Below are 13,837 nucleotides of genomic sequence, written 5' to 3' on the forward strand. Positions count from 1 at the left end.
ATTTTGCAAAAATATAATAAACTTTTCAGCACACCCCTAAAAGTCAGGCCACTCAGAGTGCAAGAATATGTATGATGTAGTGTGTTTGATCATATTGATGTAAGATGTTTGACAATTCGCGATTGAAACTGAATGTAGAGGGCAGGTCGATTGCAGTGTCATGGCCGATATAAATGGTATAAACAACTAATGTTTACCATTGCTTTTGCATGTTTAGTTTGGTTTAAGACGAGTTATTTTTATCATTTAAAAATGGAAATTAGCCTAATGATATCTTTGAGTATTGTGGTGAAGCAAAGAGACCATTGGTTGAAGGGGAAGCAGTTTTCAAGTGATGAATTCTTAAATTTTAACTTAAATATTTGGAACTGGCTTGTGTATTGATGAATCCAGAATCCTATTTTGTGTATACCTGGGAACCCAGAGTATAATGTTTTGTGTAATGTTTGTCTTACTATCTAATATATGTATTATTTTATATTATGCCTTATGTTTTTAATATGTTAATTTTTATTTTATACTATTTTTTGACATGTAAGTACTTTATTGTATATTAACATAAATAAATAACTTGTTTATTGTAAGATAGTTCATTTGATTACAAGAAATCAACCTTAACTTAGAGAGTCACCTGTCAAAAAAGATCATAGCACATGATTTGTCTTTAAAAGATTCCGTAATAAATTATGAGGAAAAAACCTCACGATACTATCCCAACATGGTAAGTATTTGTATTTCTGTTATTCAAGAAAATAAATTATGTATTCTCAGTATGTTATTGACTTAACTATAGTGGTATTTTCTTTTTATTGATTTCCTCAACTTTTCCAGTTTGGGAAATAGAAATATCTTTTGTCGATCTTGAATTGCATTGAGGAACAGAACAATATCGATTTGATTTAAAATACTTTAACGTAGTCACAGTATATTGCTTTATAAAGAATATTCTTTGGCAATATACTGTGACATAGTCATAATCCTGAAATTTACTAAAAAAATTTAATAATTCTATTCAAATCAACAGCTGTCTGGTTTGTTTATACGTTTATACCACTTTTAGTAGTTTAAATTTATTCCGCCAGAGGTCAGATACTTTGTTTTCAATCGCGAATATTTGAATTGTCAATATTTTTGTTTTATGATTAAATTATAAACAATAAATTTTACTGACTACTACTACTACTGAACAATAAATATTACTTTGTAAACAATAGACTATATTGTTTACAAAGCAATAAAGTTAATGAAATGTACTCAATTGACGAAAAAACGCAATAATGTTGTATTCAGGCAATACATTCCAGTTCAATTCCAGGTTATACAACAATTCAAAGAATTTCAATATAGTTTTACTGTGATCCTTATTCCTAAAAATAATTTATAATTTCTAACCATAAAACTATAACAAATGTTCAAACAATCCACTATTTTGTACTAAACAGTATCCCAATCGATTGTAAAATTCTCGTCTAACATTAGCCAGAGCGCGTGGCGTTATTTTTGCACACTCCAATAATTAGCATTTTTAATGATTCAATTAAATTTTTGATCAGAATAGATTTTTGATGATACATGCCCCCAGATAAAATAATCGTTTGGAGCTAGATCTCCCGATCTCGGAGGCCACTTAATGTTAACAGTTACCTAGGTCCAATTAAACAATTATTAAAGCTGTTTTTAAAGAATTCCTTAACCTCCCAGTTATTGCGCGCAAAGCATCCATCTATTTGAAACAAAATTTATTCTTCATCTGGAGCTATTTCTGCAAGTCTCGGTAAAATCTCTTCTTGTAGCAAGTCTAAAAACTTTTTTGAATTTAAATTTTCCTCATAGAAAAATGGTCCAATAATATTGTGTCTAAATATTCCTAAACTAACATTTATTTTTCGACGATATTCGGTACGTCGAAATATAATAATATCCTCGGCCTTTCTTATCGACCAAATCCTATAATTTTGAACATTTGGTTCATTATTTAATGTAAATGTACATTCATCACTAAACAAAATCTTTTTTTAAACATTGTCTGTCTGCATTAGCCCTCTCTAAAATTTCATAACAAAATTCCGCTCGTCTCTCAGCATCCCCTTCTCTTAGTTTTAAGGCCGTGGGATTATGAATATTAAACTGGTCTGCCATGGTCCGAGAACTTATTCTAGTGGGAAATATAGCGTTTTATAGAAATAAAAAAAATGTTCTGTAAAACCAAACCCAGAATGGGATGATCCCCCACACAAAAAGGATCTTCAAGTGAAAACAGCTTCAACTTCTTCGGGAGCGTATATTTTATATATATATATATATATATATATATATATATATATATATATATATATATATATATATATGAGGGTCCTAGTATCAAAGTCGGCAATCTCCACTTTTTACCAAAATTGAGTTAGTTACACCAAATTGTTCGTATTTTAAAACAATATACATAAAGAGAATAAGAATCAAAAACGGCATTATCCGCCTATAAAATAGCATATAAATTTAGCCTAAGAATCAAACACGGCAATCTCCATGAACGGTTTAGAATCAAAGTCGGCAATGTCCTGTTTGACCAATGAGAATCCTCGTAGTGACCATGTGATATACCACTAGGAGTCGTCTGGAGTCGCTGTCGTTATAATTTCTCGTAGTTTCTTTTTAACCAAGGTGCCAAGCTGTTTGTTTTTTATTTTGTTACTTTTTTAAAATGGAAACTATTACAACTCCTGTTGAAAACAACAAAGCTCGCAAACGAATTCGCAATCCGTCCACATGGCAGCAAAATGTGCGGAAAAAAATGAGGTACGTTCTTTAAAATTTAGTTGTAGTTTTTACTCGAAAGGTTAGGTTTAAGAGCACATGTCATCCGTATTCAGATTTTATTCATATAATTTTTTGATTTATTTTATTATTAAAACTATTTTACATATTATAAAAAACTAATAAAAAAAACAAATGATTTGTTCAAGCTACTGTTAATTTTATAAGGTCAGTATTATAATTAGTTTTTTGAAATATGTTATCTTTTCAGGTACTCTTCATCACAGTTACCACAATTCCCTACTTGCGGCCACAAAACGAAGGCCTATCAATGTTCTTCTCTAACAATGAGAGATATCAAGTGTTTTCATGATGCGTTTTACGCAGTTAAGGACAAGCTTAGTCAAGATTCCTTTATTCTAAAATTTTGTACAGTTCAACTACCTAAACGTCACCGTCCAAAAACTCTAGACATGAAGCAAAAACAACGTCTGTGAAATGCTTTGTACGGAATAGTGTAATAAAGCAAAATATTCCAGTGTGCCAGAAAGCTTTTTTAAACATACTAAATATTACGAAACATCGCCTCACCTACATTATGAAATCATTTTTAAAAACAGGAGAAGCACCAAAGGAAAAAAGAGGCGGTGACAGAAAAACTTCAAATTTTAAAGGAAAACAAGAATCAGTTCAAAAATTTATTAATACTTTTAAAAGTATTGAATCGCATTATTGTCGTTCTTCCACACGTATGCGCTACCTTTCTTCTGATTTGTCAATACAAAAGATGTTCCAAATGTACATTAATCAGTGTTCTCCAGAGGAGAGAGTAAAACCATCATACTTTAGAATGATTTTTAATACTAAGTACAACCTTAGCTTTACTACTCCCCGTACGGATATGTGTTCCCTATGCATTGAGTTTGCAGAAAAAATTAAAAGATCTATGGATGAAGAAGAGAAGAAAAAATTGATTGTTGAAAGAAAAATTCATAAGCTAAGGGCTAATGCATTTTTTGAGTTGCTTAAAGAGTCACGAGATGATTTGATAACACTATCTTTTGATTGTCAAAAAAACCTTGTACTTCCTAAGGTCCCCGACCAAAGTGCCTACTACTCTAGGCAACTGTATTTATATAATTTTACCATAGTCCAGGGAACCTCTCAATCAAAGCTTACTGAAAAAAATGTATTTTCGTATTATTGGACAGAGGACGAATTTGGAAAAGGTTCCAACGAAATTTCTTCCGCCGTTTTTGACAGGCTTAACAAAATTGACTTTCACTCTGAAGTAACCACCATTAGACTAATGGCAGATGGCTGCGCAGTGACCAAAATAAGAACACTACGCTAATTGGAATGTGTTGCAAATGGCTTTCATCAAGAGCACCAACACATGTACAAAACATCGAGGTAATTTTTCCGGTGGTAGGCCATTCTTTCTTGCCAGCTGATAGGGTCTTTGGTAATATTGAGAAAGATATTAAAAAACTGGAAGTTATATCGCACCCAAAAACGTATTTGGAATTGTTTTCAAAAATAGCTACACTTAGTCACTTAGGGCAAAATTGCAAAGTGTTTAATTGGAAAGAAACAATCTCAAGTGTTTTTAGACCCACTGGTACATGGCATTTTTCTTTTAAAAATACAAAGCGCTTTTTCCTAAGAAAATGCAAAACTGGAAATATTACCATTAGAGGAGAAATTAATTACAGAACTGATTTGCAAACATTTAAAAGTGTTTTAAAGAAAGACGATCTATATGATTGACCCCGTTATTATAGAAAGTGGTCTGCAAAAAGTAAATTCACTTAAGCTTAAAGATGTTGATAAACTTCTCACCAAGCACTTTGGAAATACTTGGAGAACCATGGAAGAACTCAAATTTTTTGAAGATATTATCTTTAATAATAAACTAGAGCAGCTAGCAGTTCAGGAAGGAAGTGCTGATACAGTTCCAGATACTGAAAAAATGGAGGAAGCAACTTGTGAGTTCTTTGAAGAACTTCCTTCTATTTTAGTATAATATTTATATAATATTTTGTTTCTTAAATTACATTATTCTGAAAACAAAGCTGTTTTATTTTTATGAGCTATCATAAATAAAATTACCTGTAAAACTCTCCAAGGTAACATAAATACTTATTATGTTACTTTTATTATGTTCTTGCCGAATTTTAGTATCAAAACCGGCAATATACACCTCTTAGTATCAAAACCGGCATTCTCCATCTTTTTTTTCAATTTAAAAAAAAACTGTTAATAATTTAGGTAAAACTTCTTCACCATTTGCTGTCATTTGCCATTGTCTTATATATTAGACTATATTTGTTTCGATATCACCTAAAATACAGCCGTATAATTGTTTTGCGTTTTACTCAAAAGTAAAAATGATGGAGATTGCCGACTTTGTTACTAGGACCCTCATATATATATATATATATATATATATATATATATATATATATATATATATATATATATATATATATATATATATATATATATATATATATATATGTTTGTTTTGAGGTTTCCGCGGGAGCTATGTGCTGTCACTATTTTTCCGGGTTTGACTCCGCGTTGTAAAATGCTGGTTTTCTTGAAAACCATTGTTTTGGCGACGTTTCGGCAAGGTCTCACTTGCCATTCTCAAGCCTGGTGGAACTACTTCTCGTCGTTACTCGATTAGTACTGGTCGACTGGGCATTTCGGCGCTCGTTTAAATACTCTCTCGACGGTGCGCGGGCAGGACCAATCACAAGAGCCCGCGCGCCGTCGAGAGAGTATTTAAACGGTTTATCCCCATTTTATATATATGCCCGGACTATTTAAAACAAAAACGGTTCATCCCCATGGCACCGAATATTCCAATGCCAACCGCTAATTAAGGGGGGCACATGACGGTGTAGCACAGATATTGGTGGAAACGTCAGGAATAGTCATATACTCCACACCACTTTCTATAAACCCTTAATATAATATACCATGATTAATTAATGTTTTTCAAAATAAAAACAAGTGTGTAACCAATTTCATTTATTAACAAATTATGATTACAAAAAATTCAACAGGTATACAAAACATCCGACTTAAAAAAAATATAAAATATTAATTAGCAACATGCACAATTTGGTATCAGAACTTTCCATCGAGATGGATAAAATTAGCACACAAAATTGCACTATTTCTCACGTATAAATGTTGTAATGATTATATGTCAAAAAATTCGAGGCTAAAGAATAAGATAGGATGAGAATATTAGATCAATATCATGAAATTTGTTGTATTTATACATTTATAAATATTTTTTCTCAAATTGTCAAAAAATGTCTTTATATACTGTAAAATCACAATCTGTTCTAAACATAAATTAACATTATAAACTATTCCTCAGTTTGAGCACATGTTGTCATTACATGAAACGATTATCAAGGAACTATAAGTAACTTCAAGAATATTTGTAAAAATAAAACACAATTGTTTTTCAGTACTTGTTTAGATTAAAAAGTATAAATTATATAAACAAAGTCAAAATTTGCATCATTATACAAACAACACAAACTAAAAATTGGCGAAATGACAGTTAAATTTTAATTAACTGTTTTCTTGTAGTATACTATAAATACGAATTTCCGGTATATCTTTCAGCATTTGGTCAACAAAAACTGCTTTGAGGTCGCACACATGATCAAGTTACTGATTAAATTTCATAAGCTGGAGCATATGGGTTGCTAAAGAATTGTAATAGATTAACTAACTCAAATTATTAGCATATACATATCTTAATGTTCCAGTTCCCTTGCGTCTTAACGCCTTTCGGTAGGGATGAATGAACGAGCATTACTGAGCGGTAAAATCCTGTCTCTTAGCGTAATGCTTGTCCACGTGATCCACTTTTCTACTTTATACTTCTGGAAATCTTATTGAGAATGGGTAGTGTCTTCTTCCATCCTGAATAAATTATATTCAGCCACTTTTAATAATAACTTGATCAAATATACCAATCTTTAATTACGTATAATAACATTTTACTTAAGCAATCTTATATTTAATTAGCTTTATTAATAGGTAAGATATTTATTAATATAATAGATATCACAAATATTTTATTTTAATATATGGATAACTGTGCCACACTTGATAACAGCCATAACAAAAAAGCTAAATAAAAAAGTGCATATTAACGAGTCAAGTAGTTGGACGAAAAAAATTGATCAACGAAAATTTAATTTAACTTAAATCTGTTCACACTAGTTGATCAAAAGAAATTAGTTATCACTTGAACGATAAAATTGCATAGGACCAAACCTCTGTTGATCAATTTTATTGAATAATAATTCCTACAGTTATTATTTAACTACTGTTGACTAACACAGTGTTTCATTTCACCTAAGAATATGACTTTATACTTCAATCTGGTATATCGAACGAATATACTAATTTCTAAGATTCTTAGAATCATGGAAGCAATTGTACTCGATGTACATACCAGATGAAACATGAGCAAATATATTAAATTTTTAGTAAATCGTCGAGAAATGATTAGTATGACTAGGTAAAAGTGCATGTCGCTGATTGAAACAAAAAATACTATATTATGACTACGATTTTTAAAGTAACTACGATTCGGCTACTGCTGCGGGAGAGGCTTGATTTTCTTGTTCTTCAGATTCTTCATTCTGTCTTTTTTCTAATTCAGCCTTAAAATTTTCAATATCTTCTTGACTAAAAATAAAATTAAATGAGTAAACAAAAACTGAATGAATTGTACACTAGCCCAAGATAGTGAAGACGCGAGTTCTGGGTACGCAGTGCCAAAATTCGACAAAGTGGGGAAAGCTTCGTATAATTAGTCGGTTACTTTTGTGCAGTTTTGTAACTTGTGATATAAATATGGAAAATGTGCAAAAAGGAGAAGTCCAAATCATTAAATGTGAGATAACGTTTTAAATTTACTAAAAATGAAGCAGAAAATGGAAATTGTTATAGATTTAAGGAAAGTGCAGGAACATGTTATTGCAATGACAAGTATTTATGTAGGTACCGCTGAATAATTATTATTTTTAACCTAATCTAATTTTAAAGTTTAAGTCTCTTAACTATAAAAAGAAAAGAAACGGTCAATACTCATATAAGTAAGTGTGATTAACGAGTTCTTATAATTTATGGAGGCAAGGATAACCAGTTGAAAAATTTAAAATTTTACATTAATGTAATTTAATATTTATATTCTTTGTGGAATTTGGTGGGTCAGATATTTCCTCTAATGTAATTAGAGAAAGAAAAGCAGTAAATTAAAAAAAAGATTGGAATTAAAGACAACTCAGCCGAGATCGATTTTTTTTTTTCATTTTCTTGATTCCATCCTTTTATTCAACGAAATTTGTGAATTGAAAGTTAAAAGTCCATAACAAACAATAATGAGTTATCAAAAATTGTAATCTCATTATACATAAAATAGTTAACGTACCTAACATACATAAGACAACAAACTGTCGGACAAGACTTGGCAACAATGTTCTGAATTTGCTAAAGACGTGGATTTCTGTCATGTACTTTCTTTTTTTTTCATCTGCGCACTTAGCGGCTCTTCACAATTTTGGGCTACTGTATATCATGTTGGTGAATATAGGAGGTAAGCCACACAAGTATTTGACCTAACCAGCGCATTCTGTGAGATATGAGCGTAATCAGTAACTCTAAAATTTGCTGTATAAGCTAGTTTTTTGAACATGTATAGCATTATTCACAAATTATTTTTTATCTTTCCTACATATGCATCAAACAAAGATAGCATTATGATAACGGAAGGATCCTGGTACCCTAAGATTTTTTTTTTCAAACAGAATTATCATAACAACTAATCATTACCTTAGTGTCCGATTTCGTAAAGTAAGTATATATTTATAAGTAGACTTACGTTCGGTTCCACCAACGTGATCTAAGTAAAATCTTACCTAAGTTTTGCTTAGTCAAAAAAATTTCTTAGTTGTAATATGCGTTCCACCATACAAGTTTTTACTTAACTTAACCAAGAAAAAACTTAAGTTCTCATAAATACCAACTTTGCAAAATTGTCAGAAATTATTAAATTGTTGACTCGTTATTAATGCAGAAACAACAAAAAAAGAAGAAAAAGATGAACATTTGTGTCATTTTTGATGCTGTCTTTAATCCAATGTCATTTCAATATTTATTGTAAATTTAAATGGTGACCTGTGTTCTTGTGTATTTTGATATTGACGTGACAACGTCTTAAATTAGGTTGTGGCTCGGAGTCATTCATGAAAAAGTGTAACGCCCGCTCACGTCTGTTACAGTGAGTCACCGAACGAGAGAGAGGCCCGCCGGACCGGCGAATGCCTTGCGTCTCTCTCCCACTCAAACATGATCGGTCCGCTGCGCGCGCAGCACTAGAGAATTAGGCGCGTTGAATCGGCGCGTGCTTCCGTGCTTGTGTCTCTGTCAGTGTTGTTCCGTCTACCGATTTTTCGGTAGATCTACCGAATTTGATTCCTATCTACCGATCTACCGAACTGCCCCTTGAATCTACCTAATTTTAAAACAAATATCACAATGACTTGAAAATAAATTCGGATAATACAATTTATCTTTTTATTTCTGTTACCATCAAAAAACTTTTCAGTGTAACCTAATACTTGGTATTTTTAATACGTTTGTATTAAAATTCATTTGATACTTCCCTATAGTATTTAAAAATATATTTGCAAAGATGCAAAGAAAGCGAAATACCCCGAGATTCAAGTTCGTAATTTTATACCTAATAATAACATTGTATAAACATCATTCCGTAATCATAATCATTCACACACGTCTCTTCAATTCTCAAAGAATCTCAAGTATCAAGTGATAAATTATTAGCTAAATGACGGTGTGTGTGCTGTCGGTTTTCTTTGACTGCCGACTTAATCCTTAGCAGATAATGGTTGTTACATCTATTTGAACCAGAACGTTTTAACTTTCTGTAAATATTATGACCTATAACTATTTCTCAAAATATTATTAAACCTTATTTGTATCATAATAGCTGATGTGAGCATTTGGTCCCAATAATTTGATTCTTTATTTATTAAACAAAATTCAATGAATTATGGTTATTTCTAATAATTAGTTCAGCATAATTATTTAAGGTCTTTAACTTTTGAACCATTAAGTCGCCACCATAATGGGAAACTTTTCTATTTTTAGTTTTATGGAAAAAAGTTATTCTTTCTAAAAAGTTCTGAATGATCTAAAACTTAGAATACAATCATCAGATATTAAATTTTTTTAGTAATATAGGCAGTTTATCAAAAAATATGAATTTTATGTTCATATTTTTTGACAAACCTTGTGTATATGGCTCAAAAAATTTAATTGATGATTGATTTTAGGTAATAAAACTAAAAAAAAATTCCATTATGGTGTTCACTTAATTGGACGCACTGTATTATAATATATATATATATATATATATATATATATATATATATATATATATATATATATATATATATATATATATATATATATATATATAATTTACGTCATTGCATATGATCTACCGAAATCTACCGAATTTTGCCGAAGGCATCTCCCGATATTGGATAAGCTCCACGGAACATCACTGGTCTCTGTCTTTCTCGAGCGTTCTTGGCGTTCAAGACACATTACAGCAGAAACACTTCCTTTCATTTCATATTTCTCCTATCATCGTCCTATCCTCAACAAAATCACTCAAATAGAAATTAGTTAAGTTTAAGTTTACATGTACAATGTTCTAGTAAACAAAATATATTTCTATAGTTAAAATTTGTGCAATTCTTATTTTCATTCAATTCCTTGTTCCTATTGTGCAATTTAATAATATTCATATCAATAAATATTCTACCGAGAAAAAGACGTTGTCACGTAAAATCTTCGCCCGTAAAACCGACTTTACAGGCAACCGATTTTTTATTTTGTAGCTAGTATAAAATAAATATAATAGTTTAAACTATAGTACACACTATATTGTATATATACACACACGATAAACTACACACTTCGGTGGAATTTACAACAACAAAAAATATATAAAAATAAAAATGCTATCAACACAAGAACATCTACGTACGCTATGTATACACTATAAACTATTATATACTATCTACTACTTTTATATTATAGATTACTATACTACGATATTACGATATACTATACTATAGAATAAATAAGATTATAAAAATAAAAAATCCAATTAGACCGAAAAAATGCGAGTTAACCCAACATCGACGATCAACAGATGAAATTTAACCTCACTTATGTGTCAATATATGACAGAAGATGAATTTCAATGCATGCTCCAAGTTAAAATTTTTGCTTAAGTCGTCATAGTAGGTGACTTAAGCTTAAGCAAAAATATTTGTACTCAAGTAAATATTTTTAGTTGGTGGAACGAAACTCAACGGACTTAAGTGAAAATTATTTCTTAAGATCAAATTTTCACTTAAATCGCGTTGGTGGAACTGGGCGTTAGACTTAAGCAAAATGCATTTATTGCATATGAGCGTCTGGATCTCCTTTTAATGGGACGAAAATCCTGGACGACTTCCATCGCAAATGTGCTGATTCCAAGATGCATTCTATGAAAGAATTTTTCCTATTACAGCTTCTGGTCAGAGTTTTCTGTTTAAGAACAGTTTAAGAGTATCGCGTACAAAGTTGAAACAGGACAGGCACTTTGGAGAATCGTCATGTTTGAACTGATACAGACACGCTTGAAAAACGACACGTCCTGAGAGCATCTATGTAGTTGACACATGTTTGCGGTTCAGCCAAACTTTCACCTGTGGTATAAGACAATGCGTCCACCTGGCTGTTGTTGCGGAATCCCACTGCATTTGCCATCGACATATGTTGTTTTGTCGCTATTTGGCATATATGGCTATATGGCGGGAAAGACCTGCCTTTCTTCAACTAGCATTCCAATATGTAGCATCGCGGCGATGACGTACACCGCGTTCTCACATTCTGTATGGAATGAGCTGGCAACTCTCAAGGTGCTCAGATGATATGACAGTAATATCATCCTGCTTTAACTTTAACACTGAAATGATCCACCTGCTGCTTGAAGCTGAGTCGGGGATCAATCATGTGATTTCATGTTCTGCAATGCTCAGCGTTACGTTTTTACCTGTTTTCGACATTTCAAAACAATTTCGAACAAAATAAGGTTTGCTTTGATGCTGCTGTCCTTTGTAAACTTCCGAATAACATTCTAGATTGAAAAAAATTACTTACCTAATTTGAACAAAAATTATTCCATTAATGATATTCAACATATCTAACACAGATCCCATGGAAGGCGGTTGAATTTGTATTGGTGGCAGTGAAGCTCCATTTTTACCAGTGTATATTTCATTCATCTTCTTTTGAAGGACTACAGCTTGCTGTGTCAAATGTTTTAAACACTCCGAAGATTCCTTGGTTTTGTCGTGATTATCGCCAAGCTGTAGAAATATTTATAATAACAAAATTAAATTTACCTATACATTAAACTCAACCATACCTGCTGTTTGTATATTGCGTAGGCTTCCTTTTCACTGTTTAACGCAGATCTGAAGTTCCCCATACAACTTTGTGTCCTGGCTACCAAGTGATAACTGACAGCTACCTTTAGTGATTTGGCTCCATAATATTTAATATTCAAAGCCAAAGCTTTTTCCAGAAAACGTAAAGATAGGTCATACTCGCCAACAGCGTGAAGAATTAAACTAATGTTACTCTGAAAATAGTGTGTCGAGTTATTCACAGGATAATATGGAATGTTGTGTTAACTTACATCAAGTAAAGCGACTTCTGGATGATTTTCTCCACAGACAAGGATTGCAAGATATCTTGCTCTGTATAATAACTTTAGAGCTGTACTCACTTGACTGTTGGCAAAACAGTATAGTGCCAAATGGGCCTAAAATAAAAAAAACATTTGGTTTAAGCACTAAAAATTAAAACATTAAAAAAATAAATTTGAATTTAAAGAATGACATGAATCTTTTATTTATGAAATAAGATTGATAATATAATTTAAACAATTTAATAATAAACTCTTAAATGTATGTCTTCGATCATTTAAACACAATATAGTTAAAATCAAATAGTTAATTATTTTAATTTAATCATAATAAGGTTTCAAAATTGTTACCAGATAACAGCATATTTTTTTTTTTAAATTGTATCCCTGTATATCTTTTTGTTTATACAGTATACTCCCTCTATAACGAACACGGTTATTGCGAGGTTTCGCTTATATCGAGGTACATTAGATGTCCCGTGAAATTTCTATTGAACTGTAACCCTCTATAGCGAGGTAAATTTGCTTATAACGAGAGCAAAAAAGATTGAAAAACGTGTTTTTTACGTTTTGGCCCGGCCGTAGCTATAAATAAATACCCTTTTTAAATGCGGGCCGCCCGCAATAAACTTCTTACAATTTATGATTCTTTCTTAGTCGGAAATGTAAAATTTATTATTCAAAAGTGTCATTGTATTGGGTTGACCATTCACACCTAATAATAATGGTCCTAATAGACAAGATGTGGAAAGTGTTTTAAAGGTTGTCAGAAACTTTATCCAAGGACAAAACGCAAATGAAGAAGCATAAAACTGTTTCACATCTTTAGAAAATATGATAGATAGAATACTGGACAATTTAAAGCAGTCAAAAATGACAAAATAACTTTATACGCTTTATACATATTTACAGAATACAGATTTTTTGTTTTAACGTATATCATTGACAGTAAAAGTAAACAACTCTTTTTTGTTTTAATGCATTTCATTGACAATAAAAGTAAACAACTTTGTTTTAAAAACGCCATTCAAACAATATTTATTAGCCTCTTATATTGCTCGGAATGGCTTCACTATCGAAAGTTAATGTTTTAGAAAACTACATATTCACATGTATGCACAGTATTATTGTTGTTGGATATAACGAGATCCGCTTATAACGAGGTAATTAGTCTGCCATTTCAGTTCTCGTTATAGAGGGAGTCTACTGTATTTTTTTAAATAATGTTATTTCGAATGATGGTTTAATGTT

At 31.3% G+C, this 13,837-nt stretch overlaps 1 protein-coding gene across 2 annotated transcripts in view; it reads right to left on the reverse strand.

Moving 5' to 3' along the window:
- Positions 1–5,775: 5,775 nt before the first annotated feature.
- The window catches only part of clu (clustered mitochondria protein homolog), a 55,717-nt gene continuing 47,655 nt past the window's right edge, over positions 5,776–13,837 (reverse strand). For both annotated transcript variants that reach the window (XM_072532935.1, XM_072532934.1), the window contains exons 14-17: positions 12,578–12,703; positions 12,305–12,520; positions 12,037–12,245; positions 5,776–7,479 (exon numbers count right to left, since the gene is read on the reverse strand). In XM_072532935.1, the coding sequence (XP_072389036.1) occupies positions 7,374–7,479; positions 12,037–12,245; positions 12,305–12,520; positions 12,578–12,703 (657 nt within the window). In that variant the 3' untranslated portion in view covers positions 5,776–7,373. The remainder of the gene's footprint in view (positions 7,480–12,036; positions 12,246–12,304; positions 12,521–12,577; positions 12,704–13,837) is intronic.

The sequence above is a fragment of the Diabrotica undecimpunctata genome, chromosome 5, assembly GCF_040954645.1.
Source record: "Diabrotica undecimpunctata isolate CICGRU chromosome 5, icDiaUnde3, whole genome shotgun sequence".
NCBI lineage: Eukaryota > Metazoa > Arthropoda > Insecta > Coleoptera > Chrysomelidae > Diabrotica > Diabrotica undecimpunctata.